The sequence below is a fragment of the Salmo salar genome, chromosome ssa09 (genome assembly GCF_905237065.1).
Source record: "Salmo salar chromosome ssa09, Ssal_v3.1, whole genome shotgun sequence".
Taxonomy (NCBI): Eukaryota; Metazoa; Chordata; class Actinopteri; order Salmoniformes; family Salmonidae; genus Salmo; species Salmo salar.
Genome location: NC_059450.1, coordinates 75733761 through 75759362, shown reverse-complemented (window position 1 = coordinate 75759362; position 25602 = coordinate 75733761). Strand labels below are relative to the sequence as shown.

Sequence of the window (25602 nt, the reverse complement as noted above, 5' to 3'; positions counted from 1 at the left end):
AACGTATTACCTGAAAGAGGTAGGCTAGGTCATCTATATATAGGGCTATATATCAATCTCGAACAGGATTATCTGTTTTGGATGCAATTTGGATGGAGTTGATGGAGAGAGAGAAAGATTGCGAGAGAGCTCGTGCGTGCACTGATTTAAAGCAATGATATTTGACTGATAGGCTGTTTTAAAACTCTGTAGCTGCAATAAAAAATACAATCATCTTTACAATTATAAAAACAAGGTGACCCCCGAAAGCCAGAAGGAGATGTGTAAATAAGACATGCATTCGCTCTTTATTTTACTGTAGCATAGGCTATGCTGCAGCAAATGTAGGCCTACCTGTCACAAGTTACCATAATGAGATGATAGGTGTACATGCATCTTGAACTGCGCTCCACACTGAGATGGGTCTGTCCCCACCCTGAGCGTTGACTCATCATGCAGAGGCTGGAGAAAAGCCAGATATAGACATTGCATATAATTGAACAGTTCTATTTTGTGGAGAAGCCAAATTTAGACATTGCATATAATGTAACAGTTCCATTTCACGCCATGCTGTTCATATAAATCATTTATTATGATTTACGGGTTTCTTGCAGTTATTTATCCAGAGAAAAGGGAGTGGTTTTGGGCGGTAAATCCCGGTAAACCTCGGCAATCAACCCTAGTCTATTCCCTTTACAGCACATTACTTTGGACCAGGGCCCTTAGGGACTTACCCCTAGACAAAACACATATGGGCACTTCCTATCTAACCTGTTTCATTCAATGGGACCAGAGTGGTATTCATGTCTGTTTGACTCAAAGAGGGGGCATATCAACTGCAGTCATAGGCTGTAATCTAACATGGAATGTTAGACTTGTTCGGGATGAGCAAGCTTACCTAGGTCCAGGCATGGTGCTTGGGAATAAGACTTCATTTAAATAGAATAAATAAAATCTACTTTGAGCTTTATCGACTTTAATGTCCTGAAGGTCCAACCATTCACAACCTGAGCTTATCCAGGTATGTGCCGCTTATGAAAGATAATACATTTTTACTGTATGTGCCTTGCTCTGAAAACCTAAGCACACTGGGGGAGGTTTGGAGAGATACAAGTTTCCCTTGTTGTGGTACGGGTCCAGGAGGATGTACGGTCCACATCTCATCTGGCTCTACTCTCAGCCGTACAACAAGACCAACCGCTTTCATTCAAAACAATTGTGCAAACATCTGGCTTTGGTTTTCTCTCCGCATAGTTCAGTTTGCCGTGTGGCTGGTTGGTGTGTGTAAAACAACAGGGTGGTATCTATGTCTGTACCGTGGCTCTGGGTGTGTGGTGGGACTTTGCCTGATAGAGAGCACCAAGGCAGGTTAAGGGTTAAATAATAACTCCAGTCTGTTAGCAGACGTAGGTAAATCTCTATAAGAGAAAGGGGAAGGTAAGGGTCAAAGGTCATCACACAGCGCCCCTGTGGGCCCGCTTCATCCTCAACAGAAAGTTCCTTTTCTCCTCCAGGAGTTCCTGGATGCGTTTGTTCCGTGTTCTCTCCCTGAGGAACACACGGCTTCGTCTGGGGATCAAGTTGTTTTGGGAGATGTCGTTGTCCACTCCGATGATCCGGTTGTAGGGATCATCGATGGCGTTGTTCTCTCTGGTCTCCTCCTGGCGGCTTGGTGGCCACGTGGGTTTTTTGTTTTTTGCTGTCATTGTGGCGATGGTTGTTGTGGGAGGCAGGGCTGTCGTTTGCTCTGTTGTGGGAACAGTGGCCCTCACAGATATGTACTCTGTGCAATCTGGCCAATCTATGATGTCATCGCTGGGGACAGTAGTTCCACTGGGCGATGTGACATCCTCAAAGTAGTTGGTTTCAGTTGGCTTTATGACATCATCCAGGGAGAATAGGCTACTGGGAGTTGTGGTTGATGCACCTGTGGTGTTGTTGCTGACAAAGGTGATATCAGTGAAAGGGCTGCTGGGAGTTGTAGTGTATATACTGGTGCTGGTGGAGAGGGTGAATGAGGGGTACTTCCTGGTTGTCTCTCTGGGGGTCACGGGGATGGGGTATGTGGTGTAGTATGGGTGGGGTGTTGTATAAGTGTCTGTGGTGCTCATTGGGCGTGGCGTGGTATAATGTATATGTGTTGTACTTCTTGGATGAACCGTGGCCTGAAAGGGGGTGTTGTTGTCCTTGGGCTGAGGCAGAGGCCGGGGGCGAGGCAGGGGGACAGCTGTGACCCGGGGCGGGGCGGTGGTGCTCAGGCTGCTGTCCGTCACGTTGCTGCAGGATTTGCAGCACATGCGCTTGTAGCCAGGCAGAGTGCAGTAGTGGATCAGCACCTCCATGCGACAGAACACTGACCTGTCTCCATGGCAACGCTGCTTGCCTGTGGGGGAGAGAACACAGAGCTGAGACTGGGCGGGGCTGGAGATGGCGCTGTGGGAGTGTGTGTGTTTAGAAACGGTCCAGTAAAGTAGTAGAGGTACTAAAGTCAGACCATTAACAACTAGAGCAGGAAGGAAGAAAAAGAAGACCCAAGCAGCATGGACAGCAGAGTCAACAGATTAGTCCATAGCAACTAAAAGGAAAGAAGAGCAGAGTGGGTTCTTTGTTGTTGTGGTGCTGGAACAGTAACCTGGCTCCAGTCTTGTGGAGGAGTTAACTACATTGTGCAGTAGCTTTGTGGTAGTTGAACTAAATTAAAATCTAGGTAGTATTTTCAGTAGTTATTATTTAAATTTTTTTGCCATGTAGCGGTGTAGCTAACTACTGGAACCACACACTACTTAAAAAAAGTATATATGGGTGAAGTAGGCAAAACTTTTTTTTTTTCAATACCTGTATAATTCTCACTTGAAACAATTGTTGTTGTGTTTAATTGTCTGAATTACACATTCTGTTAACATATGACCCAAAAGTGATATTTTCTAGTAATTTCTAGTCTATGACATTTCTGATTTACAAATGATACTTTTTCAGAAAGTAGTTTGGATGAAGTGAACTACTTTTTCACAGTAACTTTAGTTTAGTAAACTGTATTTTTCTTAAAGTTTAGTGTGGCTTCACCTTTTTTAGTGTGAAGTGATTGTTAGCTTGGTAAACATTTTATTTTAGAGTATCTTCCCCAACACTGCTTGTCTCTTTGCCGACCAAACAATGTTTCTGACATCTTATCTGTGTTTCTTTATTTGTTTCCGATTAGTGTAAACATACTATATCAATATAATTTGGTTAATCTTTTTTATGCAGGATAAGAGGCTTGATCTTCTTTAATCCGTCTTTCATTATTCATGGCAATATCACTTTATAGGACAATGTTTTACCCTTTGTAAGGTTGGAGCAATCTTTGAGTTGTGTTATACTGACAGTTTGTAATGTGCTCCTCCTCACACCAAGTCAAACCATCACAAACTCAGGAGGAGAGAGTGAGAGCGCATTTTAAAACATTTTTTTATTTATACAACTTTGCAGTTGATAATGACAGGAACTAAAACAATGAGATGTACTCCCCCCTCAATATATAGATATATTATTTTCTTAAGAAAAATAAATCAACTGTATCGAAAGGTACAAGTTCACAGTCACTTTGGTAAAACACTTCATTACTGGGAAGTAAACCAATCAATTAGTTTAGTTAATCAATTGATAAGAAGTCTAATGAATAATTTACATAAATGAATAAATAGATTTGAAGTTGAATAAATAAAATACAGAATTCTCCATGATGAATGATGTAAAAACTGGAATGGCACGTTTAAGTGTCATATGAAACATTTACAAAACATGAATACATTTTTCCCTGATAAATCAAAGTGCATATAGACGTAGTGCACATAGTCCTTCTGAATGTTTCCCCAACGTCAATCCAACGTCAGCCAGCCCCACCCAGCAGGCTAGTGAAGCCACAAAAGAGTTACCCATAGTATAGAATATTATAGATTTTTTTTCCATAAGTAAGAAGATAACAGTCATGAACATTATTAAATATAGTCAACACCAACGTTATATACAGTATCGCACTGCAAGGTCTAGCTTCATCGGCCTCCTACCGTCCGACTCCAGCACGAAACATCGGATAGCTCGCTACTAGTCACAACAGAAACATGTGATCACAATGCAATGATAAGACTGAAGTGTTTTTCTAGATGCCGTCCTCAGTGTCGATCGATACCCTGGGCCCTTCCTAAACCGTACCCGGTGGTCAGACCACGGTCCAAACCTTTTGCTTGTTGCAGGTTCTGATGGTTTGCCTGTGTTTGCCTGTTAGTTTGAAGCTGCCTTTAAGTGATTAATAAAGGTTTTGATGAGTAAAGCCTTCTCTTTCACAGATAAATGCCATTACATTCAATCCAAGATAAGGCATTGTTCATGTGTTAAATGTTCATCACAAAAGGAAAAACAAGATCTGATGCTTTCAAATGAAGGTTTATGAGGTATTTCTGTTTCAGAGTTGTATGTCTACGAGAAGCCTGCATGAACATACACACACACACACACACACACACACACACACACACACACACACACACACACACACACACACACACACACACACACACCTCAGACATGCACCTTTGCACACACACACACACTCAGACATGCACCTTTGCACACACACACACACACACACACACACACACACACACACACACACACACACACACACACACACACACACACACACACACACACACACACACACACACACACACACACACACACACACACGTAAGGGATGCAAATGTGCATGACAGAAACGTGATCCTTTCCCTAAAGAAAATAAGGAGCAACAGTAAACCCCATCCATCTGAAAAAAATGGAGCGGCAACTAACTGACCATGTCCTGCATAATATAGATCTATACCCCTTCCCCCCTGACACTTTACTCATTATAAATATTAACTTCTGTATTATTCATGTAAAATAAATAACAAAAAATACACTTAACAGTCAAGGATCGAAGTGATCAATAGCAGTCTGTAGGTTATAATGAACTACAGCTTATTCATGGTTAAACATTATTATTCATATTATTGTTACTCATATAGATTTTCATATACAGTATATATACAGTACCAGTCAAAAGTTTGGACACACCTAATCATTCAAGTGTTTTTCTTTATTTGTACTATTGTCTACATTGTAGAATAATAGTGAAGACATCAAAACTATGAAATAACACATATGGAATCATGTAGTAACCAAAACAGTGTTAAACAAATTCAAATATATTTTATATTTGAGATTCTTCAAAGTAACCACCCTTAGCCTTGATGACAGCTTTGCACACTCTTGGCATTCTCCCAACCATCTTCATGAGGTAGTCACCTGGAATGCATTTCAATTAACAGGTGTGCCTTGTTAAAAGTTAATTTGTGGAATTTCTTTCCTTCTTAAAACCTGTTGGGGCTCGGGGGCAGTATTGAGACATTTTGAAAAAAATATGTGCCCATTTTTAACTGCCTCCTACACCAACTCAGAAGCTAGGATATGCATATTATTAACACATTCGGATAGAAAACACTCTGAATTTTCTAAAACAGTTTGAATGGTGTCTGTAAGTATAATAAAACTCATATTGCAGGCAAAAACCTGTGAAAAATAGATCCAAAAAAATGTGAATTTTGTGACTGTACTATTTAGTGTCATTGTTTTATAGATACCATAGTGAGAAAGGATTCATTTCGCAACACCTACGGCTTCCACTAGATGTCAACGATCTTTATAAAGTTGTTTGAAGCGTCTATGATAAACAGAGAGCAAATTAGAATCCAAGGAAGTTGACATGTCATCACTTCATTTTTTTGCGCCTGCGCATAAATCTGAGAAACGTGAGTTTGTCATCATTTTTTATCTAGACATAGGATAGGTTGTGTGAAAATATTACTGATGTTTAACGTTAAAAATGGACCAAAAGATTAATGCTAAACAACATTTGACATGTTTGAACGAACATAAATAGATTATTTACTAGGTTTTTTTAGCTTTTCGGGCGTGATTTTACCAGCCCCCCACCACGTTTTGTGGGAGCATAATGAACGCTAAGTACTTGGTGTTATTTGGACATAAATTATGAACTTTGTCAAAAGAAACCACATTTGTTCCGGACCTGGGATGCCTTCCGGACCTGGGATGCCTGCCTTCTGATGGAGATAATCAAAGGTAAGGGGATATTTACAATGTTATTATCGATTTTAGATGATGCTAACTGTATAGCATAGCCTGTTGTTCTTAGCATAGCACCCCGTTTATTGCAAAATGTGATTTCCCAGTAAAGTTATTTTGAGATCTGGCCATTCGGTAGCAATTACGAGATGATAATATATTATTCTTTGAATGACAATATTATAATTTACCAATGTTTTCGAATAGTAATTTTGTTATGTTCACCGGAAGCATTTCAGAGAAGAAAAAATCTGAATTTCACGCTACTGTAAAATGCTGTTTTTGGATATAAATATGAACTTGATGGAACAAAAAATGCATGTATTGTATAACATAATGTCCTAGGAGTGTCATCTGATGGAGATTGACAAAAGTTAGTGCATAATTCAAGCTGGTTTCTGCTTTTGGTGACGCCTGACCTTGAATTGAAAATGGATGTTTGTACTTTTGTGGCTATGTACTGTCCTAACATAATCTAACTTTATGCTTTTGCCGTAAAGCCTCTTTGAAAATCGAACAATGTGGTTAGATTAAGGAGATGTTTATCATTTAAATTGTGTAAAATAGTTGATTGTTTGAGAAATTGAAATTATTAGATTTTTGATGTTTTGAATTTCCACCCTTGTTAGCAATCCCGGCTCGGGGTTCATTGCTAACCTGTAGCCCCAACAGGTTAATGTGTTTGAGCCAATCAGTTGTATTGTGACAAGGTAGGGATGGTATACAGAAGATAGACATATTTGGTAAAAGACCAAGTCCATATTATGTCAAGAACAGCTCAAATAACCAAAGATAAACGACAGTCCATCATTACTTTAAGACATGAAGGTCAGTCAAACCGGAAAATATCAAGAAATTTGAACGTTTCTTTAAGTGCAGTCGCAATAACAATCAAGCGCTATGACAAAACTGTCTCTCATGAGGACCGCCACAGGAAAGGAAGACCCAGAGTTACCTCTGCTGCAGAGGATAAGTTCATTAGAGTTAACTGCACTTCAGATTAGAGCCCAAATAAATGCTTCACAGAGTTAAAGTAACAGACAGATCTAAACATCAACTGTTCAGAGTAGACTGCGTGAATCAGGCCTTCATGGTTAAATTGCTGCAAGGAAACCACTACTAACGGACACAAATAATAACAAATAATAACACAGATTTGCTTGGGCCAAGAAACATGAGCAATGGACATTAGACCGGTGGAAATCTGTACTTTTGTCTGATGAGTCTTTGTGAGACGCAGAGTAGGTGAACGGATGATCTCCGCATGTGTGGTTCCCACCGTGAAGCATGGAGGAGGAGGTGTGATGGTGTGGGGGTGCTTTTCTGGTGACACTGTCTGGATTTATTTAGAATTCAAGGCACACTTAACCAGCATGGCTACCACAGCATTCTGCAGCAATATGCCATCCCATCTGGTTTGCATTTAGTGGGACTATCATTTTGTTTTTCAACAGGACAATGACCCAAAACACACCTCAAGGGCTATTTGACCAAGAAGGAGAGTGATGGTGCTGCATCAGATGACCTGGCCTCCACAATCACCCGATCTCAACCCAATTGAGATGGTTTGGGATGAGTTGGACCGCAGAGTGAAGGAAAAGCAGCCAACAAGTGCTCAACATATGTGGAAACTCCTTTAAGATGGTTGGAAAAGCATTCCATGTGAAGCTGGTTGAGAAAATGCCAAGAGTGTGCAAAGCTGTAATCAAGGCAAAGGGTGGCTTCTTTAAAGAATCTAAAATCTAAAATATTTTCAGAAACACTTTTAGGGTTACTACATGATTCCATATGTGTTATTTCATAGTTTTGATGTCTTCACTATTATTCTCGTATTATACTATTATTCTTTAATAGTAAAAATAAAGAAAAACCCTTGAATGAGTAGGTGTGTCCAAACTTTTGACTGGTACTGTACATACATATACACACACACATATACATATATATATATATATATATATATATATATATATATATATACAAATATATTTATAGATGTATTTGTTTTAAAGTTTGCAAGCATAAATAAGCTGCAGTTATTGAACTTTAATATAACAGTCAAAGAGAGGATGTCTGATGAGGGTGAAATCGGAAGCAACCTCACATGGTAAAACTACCCTGTTTTCATTAGCCTTTTACTCTTCTGCACTCTTCACCTCTTCACCCAACAGCTCCGTATATAATATTCCTAAAAAGTGTTGGTTTGTGTCACCTCCTGTGCTGAGTTCCTGTCAGTCTGAGAATGGGACCGAGAACGAGATAAACCGTCGTTGTCATTCTAGAATGGAACCAGGATGTGAGATGAGCACTTTAGCAAAGATGTCCTCATTGTGACAAGATCACATTCACAATAAAGCTTTAGTTTCTTTTCTTTTTACACTTCTTTTTTATTTATATATTTTTTCCCTTCGTTAATTTCACACTTGTCACCTTGGACGATGACGGCGTGGTGACCCCCAACACAATCGCAGCCGCATCTCAGGAGCGTGACCCATGACATCTTGCAGCTAGCTCACTCAAAACATGGCCGCCAAACAGAGGGGTGGGCTCACGCCTCACTGGCTCTTCGACACCACTAAGAGCCGCCAATCAAACCTGTTCGCCATTTTCCATTTCCAGCTTCTCTTCAATGTTTAATTGTTTTTTGTTTTAGTTTGGACTGGCCAGCGGTTACAACACAATGCTCCACAAAAGAGAGAGAGAGATAAGAGAAGAGAGAGACAGAGCAAGAGAGAACCAACCAACCAATCAGCACACAGGAGCCAGAGATGTCCCCCAATCAGAGCTGTCTCACACACAGAGAGAGAGAGACACACACCCCCCAAAAGAGAAGCGAAAAGCTGGCACTCGCTTGCGGGCGCGGGCACAGGCACGGACACAGGGGTGGGGGTGGGGGGGTGGTCAGGGGGTGAGCCTGCCCCCAGGACCCCTTGCCCAGGCCTGTTGCAGGGTGAAGAGGACAGAGAAAGAGGTCAGGGTCCAGGTCAGGACAGCCATGCACTGGAGGCCGGGCCCAGAGCTATAAAGGGATGGTTTTTTACGTGAAGTGTTCCTCTGGTAGGGCAAGTCTGGGTCTGGACGGGACAGCCACTGGATCAGGATGTTGCCGTTCTTATTCAGGTCCGACGAGCCTCCTGGAGATGGAGCAAGGAGGGAAAAACATCAGAGAGGAAAACGACTATGAGTCAGGAGAGACTTCTACTGTCTATTTACATTACCTTAGTACACCAATCAGTAGTAATAATAAAGAATAATGGATTTTATTTCTAAAGAGCTTTCCTTCTAACTGAGGTAATCAAAGCACTTTACATAGCAGAGGGAAACATCCACCACCAATGTGTAGCACCAACCTGGATGATACCAACAACCACCAAACACCAGCTATCAGATGGTGAGGTGAGGAGTGATATATGCCAATTAGGAATGAGGGAGATGATTAGGTAGCCATGATGGAATGGAGCCAGGTTGGGAATTTAGCCATGCCACCGGGGTTAACACCCCTACTCTGACGATAAGTAACGTGATTTTTCATGACCACAGAGAGTCAAGACACCTGCTTAACATCCCATCTGAAAGACAGCAACCTGCGCAGGGCAGGACAGGACAGGACAGGGCAGGGTGTCCTTCAATGTCCTGCGACATTGGGATCTTCTTAGACCAGAGAAAAGAGGGCCCCCTACTGGCCCTCCAACATCTCTTCCAGCAGCATCTGGTCTCTCATCAGAGGTAAGCCAGCAGTGGGATGCAGGGTGGGATGCTGCTAGCGAGTAGTGGCACAAGGGAACGAAATAAGACGAGTTATAACGGGGCCATAATACTCACTGGGACAGGGCACCAGGCGACATATGCGTATGGTGTCTGGCTTTCTGTCCAGACACAGACCGATGGTGTTGTCACGCGTGTGACAAACCGCCTGCCTCTGCTGTGTCCCGTTGGCACACGTCACGGAGCACTGTGGTCACACAACACAGAAAAGAGTGTGGGAATAGGCTATTCAAATCAACACACACACCTACACAACAACACACACACCTACACAACAACACACACACACACACCTACAAAACACCTGTTCCCACCCTCACAGACACCCCTACACACCTGTTCCCACCCTCACAGACACCCCTACACACCTGTTCCCACCCTCACAGACACCCCTACACACCTGTTCCCACCCTCACAGACACCCCTACACACCTGGTCCCACCCTCACAGACACCCCTACACACCTGGTCCCACCCTCACAGACATCCCTACACACCTGGTCCCACCCTCACAGACACCCCTACACACCTGGTCCCACCCTCACAGACATCCCTACACACCTGTTCCCACCCTCACAGACATCTCTACACACTTGGTCTCACCCTCAAAGACACCCCTACACACTTGGTCCCACCCTCACAGACATCCCTACACACCTGTTCCCACCCTCACAGACATCCCTACCCACCTGGTCCCACCCTCACAGACACCCCTACACACCTGGTCCCACCCTCACAGACATCCCTACACACCTGGTCCCACCCTCACAGACACCCCTACACACCTGTTCCCACCCTCACAGACACCCCTACACACCTGGTCCCACCCTCACAGACATCCCTACACACCTGGTCCCACCCTCACAGACATCCCTACACACCTGGTCCCACCCTCACAGATACCCCTACACACCTGGTCCCACCCTCACAGACATCCATACACACGTGTTCCCACCCTCACAACATCCCTACACACTTGGTCTCACCCTCAAAGACACCCCTACACACCTGGTCCCACCCTCACAGACATCCCTACACACCTGGTCCCACCCTCACAGACATCCCTACACACCTGTTCCCACCCTCACAGACATCCCTACACACTTGGTCTCACCCTCAAAGACACACCTACACACCTGGTCCCACCCTCCCAGCACCCCCAGTCCCCATCCATCCCTACCTGTGTCCAGGACCCTACTCTCCACTGTGCGGGGCAGAGCTCTCTGTTACATGGTCTGCGTGCTTCAGGGCGGTCGTCGTTGCAGTACTTGCTGTGGATGGAGCGCTTGTTGCCGTTGTCTAAGGGCTGGACACAGCGAACAGATCTCATCTGGTACCCCGTTTTACCACACGTCTTACTGCACGGCTCCCACGGACCATCCTCCCAGCTAGACAGACATAGAACAGAGAGTTAGAGGGAGGCACAGACAAAGACATACATCTTAGACCTGGTGACATTTTGATCACTAGCCCCTTCCTCTTTAACCTCTTTGGTGTTGACAGGTTCACAGTGTAGGGAACAAGGAGTGAAATTGTATGGGGCCATTCTCTATGTAAACATCCATCTAAACCACCCATCCATACGTACATGGGCTGGGAGCACTCCTTCTGGTTGCAGTCTCTGCTGATGGCGCGAGGCTTCTTGATGTTCTCACAGTAGCGTCGGTGGACCATCTTACTGTCTGCTCTCCTTCTACAGCCGTACCGGGTGTACTGCTTACCTTTCCAGGCACAACACACACAAACATCTGTTAGACAAATAGATCCTCATCCAAAACTCCTACATTGTTCCCCAATTTCTTCCTGTGTAAGCGGTGTCACTGTAAAATACCTCCCCCACAGGGCTTGGAGCAGTAGGACCATTTCTTCAGGGCCCACTCGTAGAAGGAGGTGTCATCCAGCAGCATGTTATTCTCTATGGCAGAGAGAAGGTCCATATGGATGATGTACTTATAGGACAGGGTCACCTTGGCATCTCCATGGGACTGCACCTGGACACAAGGAGACAACAGTATGTATTACATTTGTCGGTGTTAGTGTGTGTGTTTCTGTGTGTGCGTACCATGATTAGGACCCCGTGTCTGAGCGGTCCATTCGTCTGTAGTGTCTCCTTGTCGTGGTCATTATTCACATACTCCCACTCCACGCCCTTTTCTATGACCGCACGGGATTCTGGGAGGTCTCCCTCCGCGTTCAGGAAAAACTGTCCTGAAGCCTGGTTCTTCACCGCTGGGGAGGGAGGTGGAATTATAGATTGGAATACACACACATGTGCACACACACACACGCGCACAAACACAAGCACTCGCACGCAAACGCACGCATGCACACGCACACACCTAGGATGTGAGCTGTTGGCTTAATCTCCTGGATCAGTAGGTGTCTGGCCCCTCTAGGGATTTCAAGTACTTTGAGGAAACCTGAAAGGAAAACACACACATTGCCATAAGGTCCAGACACCCACAGATGTCTTTTCAACTTGGTCAGGATACATTTTCACTAAACGTTATTGTTCGTCTGAGGAACACAGGGTTCATGTAGTGACTTTTAACTTGCTTCAAATAAGACTTTAACTGTGCTGCTGTAAGTTTTGCAAGCCAGGGTCAACAACAGTTGTCCAGGAAATGTAGAAAAATGAGTTCCTTCCTTATTTCAGCTGGATGATAATGATTTAATATGACGTCCTGGCATAGCGTTTGGACATGACTCTGGCCAGCTCACTGTCTCTCTGTGACCAGTAGAGGAGGCTCTTTAGTTAGATATCCAGGGGATCATCATCATCATCATCATCATCATCATCAGAGGCCGGGAAAACAACTACATCTATCTCACTTCCTGATCTGTTTTCTCATGTTCCAGGGTCTGACAACTGAGCTACACTTTACCTCATTGGTCTCTGCCTGCCAGTGTGGTGGTGATGGTGTGTGTGTACCTTGTTTCTTGGCACTTCGTGTGAAGTTGCCATTGATGATCTTGCAGCTGGAGTTGTCTCCTCCACAGACGCCGCACTTATCCTCCTGTTGAGAGGACCCTACCACGCCGTCACAGCCCACTTTCTGCAACACACACGTGTATGCACACACACATACACACACACAAAGACACACACCTAGACTTAATATGGACACACACACTTCACAAAGTTATGAACACTGACACCTCACACAGTCACACACACATCATTTGGGTTGCAAAATGGACTAGCATTGTGTAACCCCACATAACCTTAAAACAAACCCACAGACACACAGACTGACCTTACAGTCCCCACTCACACACACGCTGTAGGGGTCTCTATATGAGCAGAGCGTGCCGTCTTGGACCAGCCTCTGCATGTTGATCTTGTCTCTGGTCTCCTTGGACTGGCAATGGAGGTGGCAGCGCTGCTTAGCTGCACAACACACACACACACACACACACACACACACACACACACACACACACACACACACACACACACACACACACACACACACACACACACACACACACACACACACACACACACACACACACACACACACACACACGTTACAATGCTATATTTACATATAGTTAGCAACAGACCCATATGCAGAACTATGACAACATACTGTTGTAAAGAGATCTGGATTCATACTGAACAGGTTGTAAAGAGATCTGGATTCATACTGAACAGGTTGTAAAGAGATCTGGATTCATACTGAACAGGTTGTAAAGAGATCTGGATTCATACTGAACAGGTTGTAAAGAGATCTGGATTCATACTGAACAGGTTGTAAAGAGATCTGGATTCATACTGAACAGGTTGTAAAGAGATCTGGATTCATACTGAACAGGTTGTAAAGAGATCTGGATTCATACTGAACAGGTTGTAAAGAGATCTGGATTCATACTGAACAGGTTGTAAAGAGATCTGGATTCATACTGAACAGGTTGTAAAGAGATCTGGATTCATACTGAACAGGTTGTAAAGAGATCTGAATCGATACTAAACAGGTAAATCACTTAGGAGTACAAGGCAGACCTAGCATATATCCTCTACAATAAAGACACAGCTCAGAGAAGGCCGTGGAGGATCTTTGTCTAGCATGTATGTGTTTATGTAATCTCTCAGACATGTGTCTACCCCGACTATGCCATGGCTATAATGTACAGTATGTCATGTGAGATTAGCTTTAAGGTGGATTTGACTGTTCAATGTGTATGTCTACTTGCTGCAACAAAAATGGCCCAGAGTTTGATTGTACACATGACCTATCCAGTCAGATTGTACTTAGCTAGCCGCAGAACCACTGTGTGATCTGAGATGACTATGTCTTCTGTACGCTATGTTCAGAACGCACTGTGATTCCTTTACGGATATGACAGAGTATTAGAAACGCAAGTCCACTAATGGTGATGCTATTCCATTACGCAGTCCCTCACTCCCTCAATCTTCCAGCCAGAGTCCCCAGGGAGGAGGCCGTCACCAATGATCATCCCAGAAATAGAGAGAGTTCTCTGGGTGAGAAGGGTTGACTGATCCCCCTGACCAGCTGGACCCTGGATGACCAAAGCAGCTGGAACAATCAGTGCCTGTAAAAGTGTTTTTTGAAACTATTGTTAGGAGGATGTTAACGACAGTATTTCACAACAGGCATAACTGATTATTTGGTCTGGAGCAACGTCTGGACTCAAACACAGACTGACTCCCGTTCTCACATCTCTAAACCCTGGAGATGACAACACACTAATGGAATTCATTCCAACCTCTCTCCTTACCTATACCTTTCCCCCCTTCTCTTTCATTCCTTTTCTCTCCCCACATACTTGAGTCATTTGAGCTCAAATAAAGACCATGGGAAGGCCTTTCTCAAAAGGATGGCATTTAGAAATGACAATGTAGAGAAAAACAATTTAGCGTTGGGACTGTTATCCTGGGCGCAGCGCTGTGCATAGTCCACTGTGACCCTGGATTAGACTGAGAGACGCGTCAGCGTTTTTCCTCAAGCTCTGCCCTTTACTGGGACCATCAGTTAATACGCAGCGAGGAGGCACTGACACCTCCACTTAGAAGGAGTGGATCCGCAAGCCTCACACACTCTGCAAACACACACACACACACACACACACACACACACACACACACACACACACACACACACACACACACACACACACACACACACACACACACACACACACACACACACACACACACACACACACACACTTCTAGATGACGGAAGGGAGTTTTTGGAGACATGGAGAGAAAGAAGAGATGGGATTCCTATTTCTGAGTTCTGATGGTTTAAACATATGCTCTATGATTCACAACAGCTGGCTGGCTGGCGAGGGAGGGAGGGACGGAGAGAGAGAGAGAGAGAGAGATAGGGGATGAGAGAGGGGGAAGAGAGAGAGAGAGAGAGAGAGGGGGGGGCGAGAGAGAGGCTGGAAAAGAGCTCAGATGACGTTAGTGTGATTAGGTGGAGTGAGAGAGTTCAAATATAGTTTTTTTTAAGATGGGTTCAGGAAAGGGGTTGTTGTTTTAGAAAGGTTGAAAGACAAGAGTTTTGTTTTTGAATATAGGTGTTTTCACACTGCTCAGCAGAAAACCAGCTGTCGTTGACCATAACATAACTCTCAATCTGCCTCCACACAATCCCTACATCAGATACAACAGACTTTGGCCACAAAGCAAAAGGAGCCGACTTAAGGCCCGCAAGTGTCTCCGTCCCAACCGACCATTTGGGGAAGTGTATCTGTGTGTAGGCCACTTACGTTCGGTGTGTTCATAAGGAAGCCAGTGGTGTTTGTTGTTGTGGAACTCATACTCAGTGTCCATCCTACGGCACTGCTCCTCCCTGAAGTCACTGTACAGCTCCTCACACTCCTGGCTGTTACACAGCTGGAACTGGTAGTTAGCACCCAGACAGGTACGACCTCCGTTAGCAGGCCTAGGGAGGACAGGGGGAGAGGGTAGAGAGAGAGAGAGGGAGGGAGGGAGGGGTAGAAATGTTAAACTAGGTCGATGTGAACAGTGATGACGCATATCTTTTTGCAAAACCTTCACTATGTGATGGATAGCAATGATGCCATGTTGGTTATGTTCTGTTAGGACAAGATCTAACACCTTTTCACTATGATACCATGGAAATGTTGCTAGGTAGATTTGTTTGATAGTTGTTTGATATTGTTTGATATTTATGTACCTGGGGTTGTCACATTTGCGGTTTCTGAACTGCACCCCTCCTCCACAGGTATGAGTGCAGGACCCAAACTGGCTCCACACGCCCCACCCACCATCCTGCTTTATCATGTCATTGGTCAGCCAGATACAGTGACCTTTGAAGCAGTGCTGTGGTAAGATGAGAAAGGGGAGAGACTGTCAGATAGCATCATTTTTGACCATTACTGTGGTGTGTGTGAGTATGTATAATATTAATAATATTATGTATGTAGGTTTGTGTGTTTATGTGTGTGGGTGTGGGTGTGTTTACGTGTGTGTTTATGTGTATGTGTGTGTGTGTGTGTGTGCGTGCGTGCGTGTGTGTTTGCATGCGTCCGTGCTTATATTAGTGTACCTTCCCGTCCCCACACATGGTTCCGTCGATTGGTGGTCCTTTCTTGGTCTTGCAGAAGAAGGGGTTGTCAGGGTGGCTGCACCACAGCTGTTTGCAGGGGTCAAACGTCCGGTACTGCAATGGACAGAGAGAGAGAGACATCCTCACACACATGCCCGCTCACATTAAACACACACAGCCAGTACCTTAACATATCACCAGAGTAGACAGGTGACCTGCAACAGTCACAAGAAAGAACAGATCTGTCTGATATGCACACCAGTCACTGGGAGTAGCTAGCATCACAGAACTGGGAGTAGCTAGCATCACAGAACTGGGAGTAGCTAGCATCACAGAACTGGGAGTAGCTAGCATCACAGAACTGGGAGTAGCTAGCATCACAGAGCATTCCATAAATCACCTCAGTCCTACTACACCAGAGATAACAAATCAAATGTACCACTGACTGCACTGCACATGTACAAGAAAATATACAAAATAATAACATCCACAGGAGTCCAGACGGTGGTGTACTGTAGTAGTCCATCACTGGTTCACTGTTACAACAATACGGCTGTACAGGAAGCCAGAGAGCATGCCGACACAACCAAAGAGGATGAGGAGAGAGAGACTCTGACTGAGACACCCTGCAGCTCTGTGGGGTCAGAGAGGAGGGCAGAAGGTGAATATAAAATGGTCAACATGACCAATCATTGGTTCAGAGAAGAATAAAGTTGTCCTTAGTCAGTTTTTCATTCTATGCCCCTAATGGTTCAGGTAAGGATGCTGGGGAGAATAAACTGATCTTAGATCTGTGACAAACTCTCTTCTCTCTCAGCTGTTTCCCTCTGCTCCCCCCTCTGTCCCCTTGCCACAATAACAGTGCCGAGCCAGACTCCCTACCCAGAATGACCTCAGGTGACTCCTCCAGTTGAGGTTACAACAGGGCCAAAAGTCAGCCTGATGGTTGGTTGGCACTGATGACATCAGCTTGGTAAGCTGGCACGCGACACTGCAGGATCCTAAACCTGAACATAGAAAAGCAGCTTTTGCTCCAGACTTTTCTTTCTGTCTGGAAACTTCTCTCTCTCTTTCTTTCCACCCTTTTCTACCTATGTTCTACATGCCAATATGTCTTTCTGAACGGCCAAAAAGTCACTCAGACATTTACAGTAAAAGGTGCCATGCATGTGTCAGGGTTGAGCTCATTTGCTATTGTTGACTTTGTCTGGCTATGAGATCCAGGAAAGCTGTTCGGGACAAATCCAGCGTTTTACTTTTCTCCTTGGTAGGTACTATATGGGAACCAGAAACAGAGATCATGTATAGAATCCTGCAGCACACATGCCAGGCACAATAATGTGACGATGGGCAGAACTAAATAAATAAAAAATGTACGAGTAACGTTGCAACGACGACGACAATACTGATATCAATCAGAGGAAAAAGAAAAAGCGGCCACGTGGCTCCGAGGGGGGGTGTGGGGGAGGGGGGGGGTGACCTTACCTGTGTTCCAGCCTGGCTCACCTTTTGCAGCTAAAGAATGGTTTGACAACAGAATACAGGGTAATCTAGCAACGTGTGCAAAGCAAAGAGTAGGTCAGCTCAACTCTCAATCAGAACAGCTCTTGAACAGTCTGTCTAAAAAGATGAGCTCTTCAGTGTCAAGATGCTTTAAGGAAAATACTTCTTCAAGTGGGGGCTTAGGTCAGTGGGGACTTAGTTCAGTGAGGAGTGAGGAGCCACTCTATCCAGGCGTGGATGTAACCCTACTCATCCTACTGCATCAGTGGGGACTGAAGTGTGAAGTGGTGCTGAAGTGATTGGCTTTTCAACTACTGAGAAATGGTAAAAGTGTGGGAGACGTTAGGACCGTTAGGTGGCAATAGATACTTGTTTCTCTGGTAACATATATACGTATATATTAGTATTAATATATAGTTAGTAGATGTGTTAGTATACCACTTGTTCCTTTGGGGAGTTCTTACCGCGGTACACATTACGTAGCCCACGCCGAAGTCGAAGCGACACTGTTCGTTCATGGAGTAGTGCAGACCAGGAAGTCTGGGCAGGGATGGCCAGTTATGTTCGTAGGGGTCATCACGGAGACAGTCGTAGGATCTGGGGGAGGAGTCAAAAGAGATGTGAGCTGGCAGTGGTTTCATATTCAGTGAATAAAGGAGAGTGGTAGAGTTTTAATATATTTTGTATTGTTTGGAACAGCAACATTTCAGTTCAGGACCCCTCCTCAGGCTGCATGAGTTTTCATATTGGAGAACTGTATGCTGAACACTGGCAGACCTAACAGAGTGGAGTTCCTATAGTTTGTTTGCGGTCTGGAGTCATTCAGTTCTAGTGAAAAGGAATGTAAACAAGTTGTTTGGATTGTAACGTGTGTAAGTGTGTGTGTATACAGTAGGTGTGTGATAGACTCACTGTAGGTATCGTCCTAGCTCCTGCTGGCTACAGCGGGACCAGTGGAAGCGGTGGAAGGCAGCTTGGACCAACGGGGCCATGATGCTCCCCATGTGCACCTCGTCTCCACAGCGATTCCCCTGGCCGTCGTGCTCCATACCCAGCCTGGGGGAGAGAGAGAGGTAGGCAGGAAGGGAGGGAGGGGGAACCGAGGAACAGGTGTATGGGTCTACTTCAATGTGTTATGGTGGATAGAATGTTTTTTTAAATTGTGTGTAGCCCTAAGTCGATACTGTGTGTGTGTGTGTGTGTGTGTGTGTGTGTGTGTGTGTGTGTGTGTGTGTGTGTGTGTGTGTGTGTGTGTGTGTGTGTGTGTGTGTGTGTGTGTGTGTGTGTGTGTGTGTGTGTGTTTGAGTGTGTGTGTGTGAGTATGTGTGTTTGTGTGTGCATGTATGTATGTGCATTTGAGTGTGTGTGAGTGAGTATGAGTGTGTGAGTGTGCGTGTGTGTGTCTGTCTGTGATTAAGTGTGTGTGTTTGAGTGTTTGTGTTGAATGAGTGTGTGTGTGTGTTTGAGTGTGTGTGTACTCACACATGTCCCGTCTCGTGTGCTACCACAAAGGCAGAAGAGAAGCCATCCTCATGGTTCAGAGTACAGCTCCTCACTGGGTGACACATCCCTGTTACTGGAGCATAACCTGAAGAAAGGAGACATGAGGGAGAGAGGAGGAAGGGAGAGAGCAGTGAGAGGGAGGGATGGAGGGAGAGAGGAAGTAAGAGGAAGGAAGAGAGTAGGGAGGGAGGAGAGGCAGGGAGAGAGGAGGGAGAGGGAGAGGCAGGGAGGGGAGAGGGAGGGAGAGGCAGGGAGGGAGAGAGGAAGGACGAGAGGAGGGAGGGAGGAGAGGCAGGGAGAGAGGAGAGAGAGGGAGGAGGGAGAGGCAGGGAGGGGGTGAGGGAGGGAGAGGCAGGGAGGGAGAGAGGAAGGACGAGAGGAGGGAGGGAGGAGAGGCAGGGAGGGAGAGAGGAAGGATGAGAGGAGGGAGGGAGGGAGAGAGGCAGGGAGAGAGGAGGGAGAGGGAGGAGGGAGAGGCAGGGAGGGAGAGGCAGGGAGGGAGAGAGGAAGGACGAGAGGAGGGAGGGAGGAGAGGCAGGGAAGTTGTAATTGAAAGAGAGAAGGGTGGTCAAGGATTGGTAGGAAGAAAGGGAGCAAGAAAGAGAGTGAAAAAAGAGACCATAGCTGTGTTTGAATACCCATACTGTATACTACATACTTAATTAGTATATACTATATACTATTAGTTCATTTTAGTATAGCGTAATTTTAGTATATCCTTTCAGTTGAGCGTACTAGCTCTTCGCCTGTCTACCAGAAGTTGATGCTGTTGCTATGCAACCTCTTGCTAGCTTGTTAGCATAACAAATTACTTGCTAGACTTTGGGTGTGTTTGTAAATTCAATCTGGAGTGCCAGAGTGTGCTCAGGGCGTTATCAGATTGTCCGTTTCTAAATTCAGAGTACACAGGACGCTCTGGCGGAGGAGAAGGGTTGATCCCAGCGTTCTGACCTCCCCACTGCAGTCATTGGCTAGCTTCTTCTTGACACAAATGAGAGAAGACCGACCTCTGACTAGTTAGCTGGTTAGGCAGTTTTCATGTTATCCAGAGCATTAGTGCCTGTAACTGTGCTATTCAATGGGTGTTCAGCATTCGTAAATTCATCAGTTATTCTGAGCTCAGCCTCTGTCAGTCAGACGAGAGTGCTCTGAATTCGGAGTCGATTTCGAATTTACGAACAACTACACCATTTAGCTAAACTATGAATGACGTGAATAATCAAGTCTATAAATGTTGGGTAGTTAGTTAGATAACATAAAGTAAATATACTGGCAAGTTCGATGTAACCAACTAATGTTACAGTAGGTAGCTAATATACCGGTACATACTGCTGTAATTAATATGCTATGCGGTTCGTAAGGATAGCGTAGCTAACAAATTGTCAGCCAACGTAACTTTTTTGAAAAGTCATTACTTTATTACATTACTCAAAATGTTCTTAACATTTGTCATAATTAGTTAAAGCAAGACATTTTTACATCTGATCTCGTCGGACTTCTGTTGCATATTTTCCGCCATTTTCTTCAAATGTGAGAACGTTGTGAAGCCACGCGGATTTTCTGAAGAGTTGCATTACGGAAATAGTGTCCATTGCTTGAATTCTTTGTATTTTGGCAAATGTAGTACGACATCCGCAAACTTTTGGCATACTAACTCTATCCATACTAGAACTAATAACCATACTACACTACTCAGTTTACGTCACAAATAGTATGGTTAGTGCGGTTAGTATGTAGCATTGTGAATTACAATAAATTCAACTTTGACCTACTCACACCAAACAGGAACCTCTCAGTAGCTAGAGCTCAGTGACCTGACTGTCTCTTGTACGGCTCTCAGAGAATGCCCTGTCTCTCAGGGGTCTGTTCTTTCTAGTGGCTAGCAGGTGTGTGGCTGTAGTCTCTCTCTATTTTACCTAGCAGGGCTGTGGCTGTACTCTCTCTCTCTCTCTGTTCTCACTAGCAGGTCTGTTGCTGTAGTCTCTCTGTGTTCTCACTAGCAGGGCTGTGGCTGTAGTCTCTCTCTCTGTTCTCACTAGCAGGTCTGTGGCTGTTGTCTCTCTCTTTTCTGTTCTCACTAGCAGGTCTGTGGCTGTTGTCTCTCTCTGTTCTGTTCTCACTAGCAGGTCTGTGGCTGTAGTCTCTCTCTGTTCTGTTCTCACTAGCAGGTCTGTGGCTGTAGTCTCTATCTGTTCTCACTAGCAGGTCTGTGGCTGTAGTCTCTATCTGTTCTCACTAGCAGGTCTGTGGCTGTAGTCTCTCTCTGTTCTGTTCTCACTAGCAGGTCTGTGGCTGTTGTCTCTCTCTGTTCTGTTCTCACTAGCAGGTCTGTGACTGTAGTCTCTCTGTTCTGTTCTCACTAGCAGGTCTGTGGCTGTAGTCTCTCTATCTGTTCTCACTAGCAGGTCTGTGGCTGTACTCTCTCTCTCTCTCTGTTCTCACTAGCAGGTCTGTTGCTGTAGTCTCTCTGTGTTCTCACTAGCAGGTCTGTGGCTGTAGTCTCTCTCGTTCTGTTCTCACTAGCAGGTCTGTGGCTGTTGTCTCTCTCTTTTCTGTTCTCACTAGCAGGTCTGTGGCTGTAGTCTCTCTGGTTATGTTCTGTTCTCACTAGCAGGTCTGTGACTGTAGTCTCTCTCTCTGTTCTCACTAGCAGGTCTGTGGCTGTAGTCTCTCTCTGTCTGTTCTCACTAGCAGGTCTGTGGCTGTAGTCTCTCTCTGTTCTGTTCTCACTAGCAGGTCTGTGGCTGTAGTCTCTCTGGTTCTGTTCTCACTAGCAGGTCTGTGACTGTAGTCTCTCTGGTTCTGTTCTCACTAGCAGGTCTGTGACTGTAGTCTCTCTCTGTTCTGTTCTCACTAGCAGGTCTGTGACTGTAGTCTCTCTGGTTATGTTCTGTTCTCACTAGCAGGTCTGTGGCTGTAGTCTCTCTGGTTATGTTCTGTTCTCACTAGCAGGTCTGTGGCTGTAGTCTCTCTGGTTATGTTCTGTTCTCACTAGCAGGTCTGTGGCTGTAGTCTCTCTCTGTTCTGTTCTCACTAGCAGGTCTGTGACTGTTGTCTCTCTGTTCTGTTCTCACTAGCAGGTCTGTGGCTGTAGTCTCTTTGTTCTGTTCTCACTAGCAGGTCTGTGGCTGTAGTCTCTCTCTCTCTGTTCTGTTCTCACTAGCAGATCTGTGGCTGTTGTCTCTGTTCTGTTCTCACTAGCAGGTCTGTGACTGTAGTCTCTCTGTGTTCTCACTAGCAGGTCTATGACTGTAGTCTCTGTTCTGTTCTCACTAGCAGGTCTGTGACTGTAGTCTCTCTGTGTTCTCACTAGCAGGTCTATGACTATAGTCTCTGTTCTGTTCTCACTAGCATGTCTGTGACTGTAGTCTCTCTGTGTTCTCACTAGCAGGTCTATGACTGTAGTCTCTGTTCTGTTCTCACTAGCAGGTCTGTGACTGTAGTCTCTCTGTGTTCTCACTAGCAGGTCTGTGGCTGAAGTGTATTGATTTTCTCTCCAGCCCAAAGCTGAAGCCAAGGGCAGCTTTAGAGCTAGCTAACTCCCCTGTGACATGCTGCTAGCCTGCTCTCACTCTGTCTGTACTAAACACCACTAAACCATACACAACAACACAACGGAGTACAACTGGGTGGTGTTTGTGTGTGCCAGTGCCTTTTGTGTGTGTGTGTGTGTGTGTGCATCTGCGATTGTGTGCATCGTTTGTGTGTGTGTGTGTGTACAGTATGTGTGTGTTTATTACCCTGCATGCCAGTAGGCCCGAACTCCTGTCGTGTGAGGAAGATAGCGTGGTCGTGGTACTCTGCATCTCCTGTCTCCTGTTTCTGCTGCAGGAAGGCCCAGCGACACACATTCTCCAGACTCTGAGACGGGTTCCCCAACTCTATCAGACTCATAGACTAGAGAGAGAGGGAGAGTAGAGAGAGAAAGTGAGAAGAGAGAGAGTAGAGCGAGAGTAGAGAGAGGAATAGAGAGCGATAGAAAGTGAGAGAGAGAGAGGGGGAGATGGGGGAGAGAGTGAGATGGGAGAGAGAAAGAGAAAGAGGAGGGGGAGAGAGAGAAAGGGGGGAGAGTGCGAAATGGGGGAGAGAGAAAGAGAAAGATGGAGAGAGAGAGAGGGGGAGAGAAAGAGAAAGAGGGGGGGAGAGCGATAAAAGGAAAGAGGAAAAAACATTGTTGCAGATGTTCAGACAGACATTCATGTGTCTCTTCCATCAGGCTCGATCAGTGACAAGCGCTTCTCATGCATCGTATTATTCCTGCTATGACCAGTCGGTGGCAGTGCTGCAGTGGCAGTTAGCCACAGGGTTGTCCTGATTCCAAACTAAGCTAATATACCTTGGGTGTTATGGGGTACATATATGCTTGCATAAAACCACAAACATTTAAAGACATATTCTCCTACTGCACATACACCGAGTCACCTTTCTAACAGATTTTCTTTTGATTTTGTGAAATTCATACAAAAACATGTACGCAATGGTTCCATTTTCCCGGAATAATGCATACCCCTACATATAGACCCTTCACTCTCTCTCCTTCACCTCTCCTGCTCTGTCTTACTATGTCAGCCACTGCTTTGTGTTCTCTAACTCCTTCTATTTTCAACATACATACGGTACAATTCAGTTCAGCCTCTCTGTGCTGCAGTGAAGACACCGTATGACCGCTTCTCTGCTCACGTGATGGAGTATGAAGTGTACGTGGTACACTAACATATCTGTGTGTGTGTGTGTGTTTTGTTTGTTTGTGTGTGTGTTCAGGGTCATTCGGCCAATCTGCAGGCTGCCTGTGTGCACTGCTCCGTTGCCACAGTAATTTGGGATGATGGACGGCCGGAGATCTGGCCTGAGCTGCATGCGGACAGGGGCAGGGCCATGAGAGACGGTCTATGAGTGAGTCTGTTTGTGTGCGCGTGTGCGTGTGTGTGCATGCCATTGTGTGTTTGTGTGCTCGTGAGTGTGTATGTCTGTACTCTGAAGAGTTCCATTGGGACAAGACAGCGAGAGGAGAAGGAAGAGGAGGGTAGTGAATCTGGGGTGGTAGGGGCCAAGTTGAAAAGTCAAAATAGGCTATATCGTAAAAATGTAGGAAAACAAAAATGAGCTTTTTGGTCTTCATTTAAGGTTAGGGTTAGACATAAGGTTAGCAGTGTGGTTAAAGTTAGGGTTAAGGTTAGGTTTAAAATCAGATTTGAAGAAGATAAATAGTAGAACTTCTGGCTTTGCAGCTTGGCCAGATAGTGTCAAGCGAAGGGAGTATAGATTATATGATATAAAGGAATATAGATGATGTGATATTAAGGAATATAGATGATGTGATATAAAGGAATATAGATGATGTGATTTAAAGGAATAAAGATGATGTGATATAGAGGTTAAGGAACATAGATGATGTGATATAAAGGAATAAAGATGATATGATATAGAGGATATAGCTGATGTGATATAAAGGAATAAAGATGATATGATATAGCGGAATATAGATGATGTGACATAGAGGAATATAGATGATGTGATATAGCGGAATATAGATGATGTGACATAGAGGAATATACTGTAGATGATGTGACATAGAGGAATATAGATGATGTGATATAGCGGAATATAGATGATGTGACATAGAGGAATATAGATGATGTGATATAGAGGTAAAGGAATATAGATGATGTGATATAAAGGAAAATAGATGATGTGATATAAAGGAATATAGATGATGTGATATAGAGGTAAAGGAATATAGATGATGTGATATAGAGGAATATAGATGATGTGATATAGAGATAAAGGAATATAGATGATGTGATATAGAGGAATATATATGATGTGATATAGAGGAATATAGATGATGTGATATAGAGATAAAGGAATATAGATGATGTGATATTGAGGTAAAGGAATATAGATGATGATGTGATATAGGGGTAAAGCATGTTCGAGGGTAGTGACAATACATTCTATCTAACCTATATCTTTAATAACATCCTGCAGGGTAGTCCTCAGTCGCACACACACCATACAGGCATGCTCGTGCACACACACTAACAGATAGATAGGTAGAATTACACTGCAGCATCCACGGGTCTGTCTGCCTGTCTGCCTGTCTGTCTGCCTGTCTGTCTGCCTGTCTGTCTGTCTGTCTGCCTGTC

At 44.7% G+C, this 25602-nt stretch overlaps 1 protein-coding gene across 3 annotated transcripts in view; it reads right to left on the bottom strand.

Moving 5' to 3' along the window:
* Nucleotides 1–256: 256 nt before the first annotated feature.
* Nucleotides 257–25602, bottom strand: part of LOC106611949 (A disintegrin and metalloproteinase with thrombospondin motifs 2) — a 196313-nt gene continuing 170967 nt past the window's right edge. For 2 of the 3 annotated variants that reach the window (XM_014212651.2, XM_045724031.1), the window contains 18 exons: nucleotides 23197–23353; nucleotides 19436–19541; nucleotides 18866–19009; nucleotides 18418–18550; nucleotides 17936–17965; nucleotides 16451–16564; nucleotides 16079–16224; nucleotides 15648–15823; nucleotides 13163–13296; nucleotides 12838–12961; nucleotides 12245–12325; nucleotides 11968–12134; nucleotides 11737–11896; nucleotides 11494–11626; nucleotides 11086–11293; nucleotides 9964–10093; nucleotides 9183–9275; nucleotides 257–2362 (listed from right to left, as the gene is read on the bottom strand). In XM_014212651.2, coding sequence (XP_014068126.2) covers nucleotides 1434–2362; nucleotides 9183–9275; nucleotides 9964–10093; nucleotides 11086–11293; nucleotides 11494–11626; nucleotides 11737–11896; nucleotides 11968–12134; nucleotides 12245–12325; nucleotides 12838–12961; nucleotides 13163–13296; nucleotides 15648–15823; nucleotides 16079–16224; nucleotides 16451–16564; nucleotides 17936–17965; nucleotides 18418–18550; nucleotides 18866–19009; nucleotides 19436–19541; nucleotides 23197–23353 — 3165 coding nt within the window. In that variant the 3' untranslated portion in view covers nucleotides 257–1433. The remainder of the gene's footprint in view (nucleotides 2363–9182; nucleotides 9276–9963; nucleotides 10094–11085; nucleotides 11294–11493; nucleotides 11627–11736; nucleotides 11897–11967; nucleotides 12135–12244; nucleotides 12326–12837; nucleotides 12962–13162; nucleotides 13297–15647; nucleotides 15824–16078; nucleotides 16225–16450; nucleotides 16565–17935; nucleotides 17966–18417; nucleotides 18551–18865; nucleotides 19010–19435; nucleotides 19542–23196; nucleotides 23354–25602) is intronic. The other variant, XM_045724030.1, reaches the window with a different exon arrangement.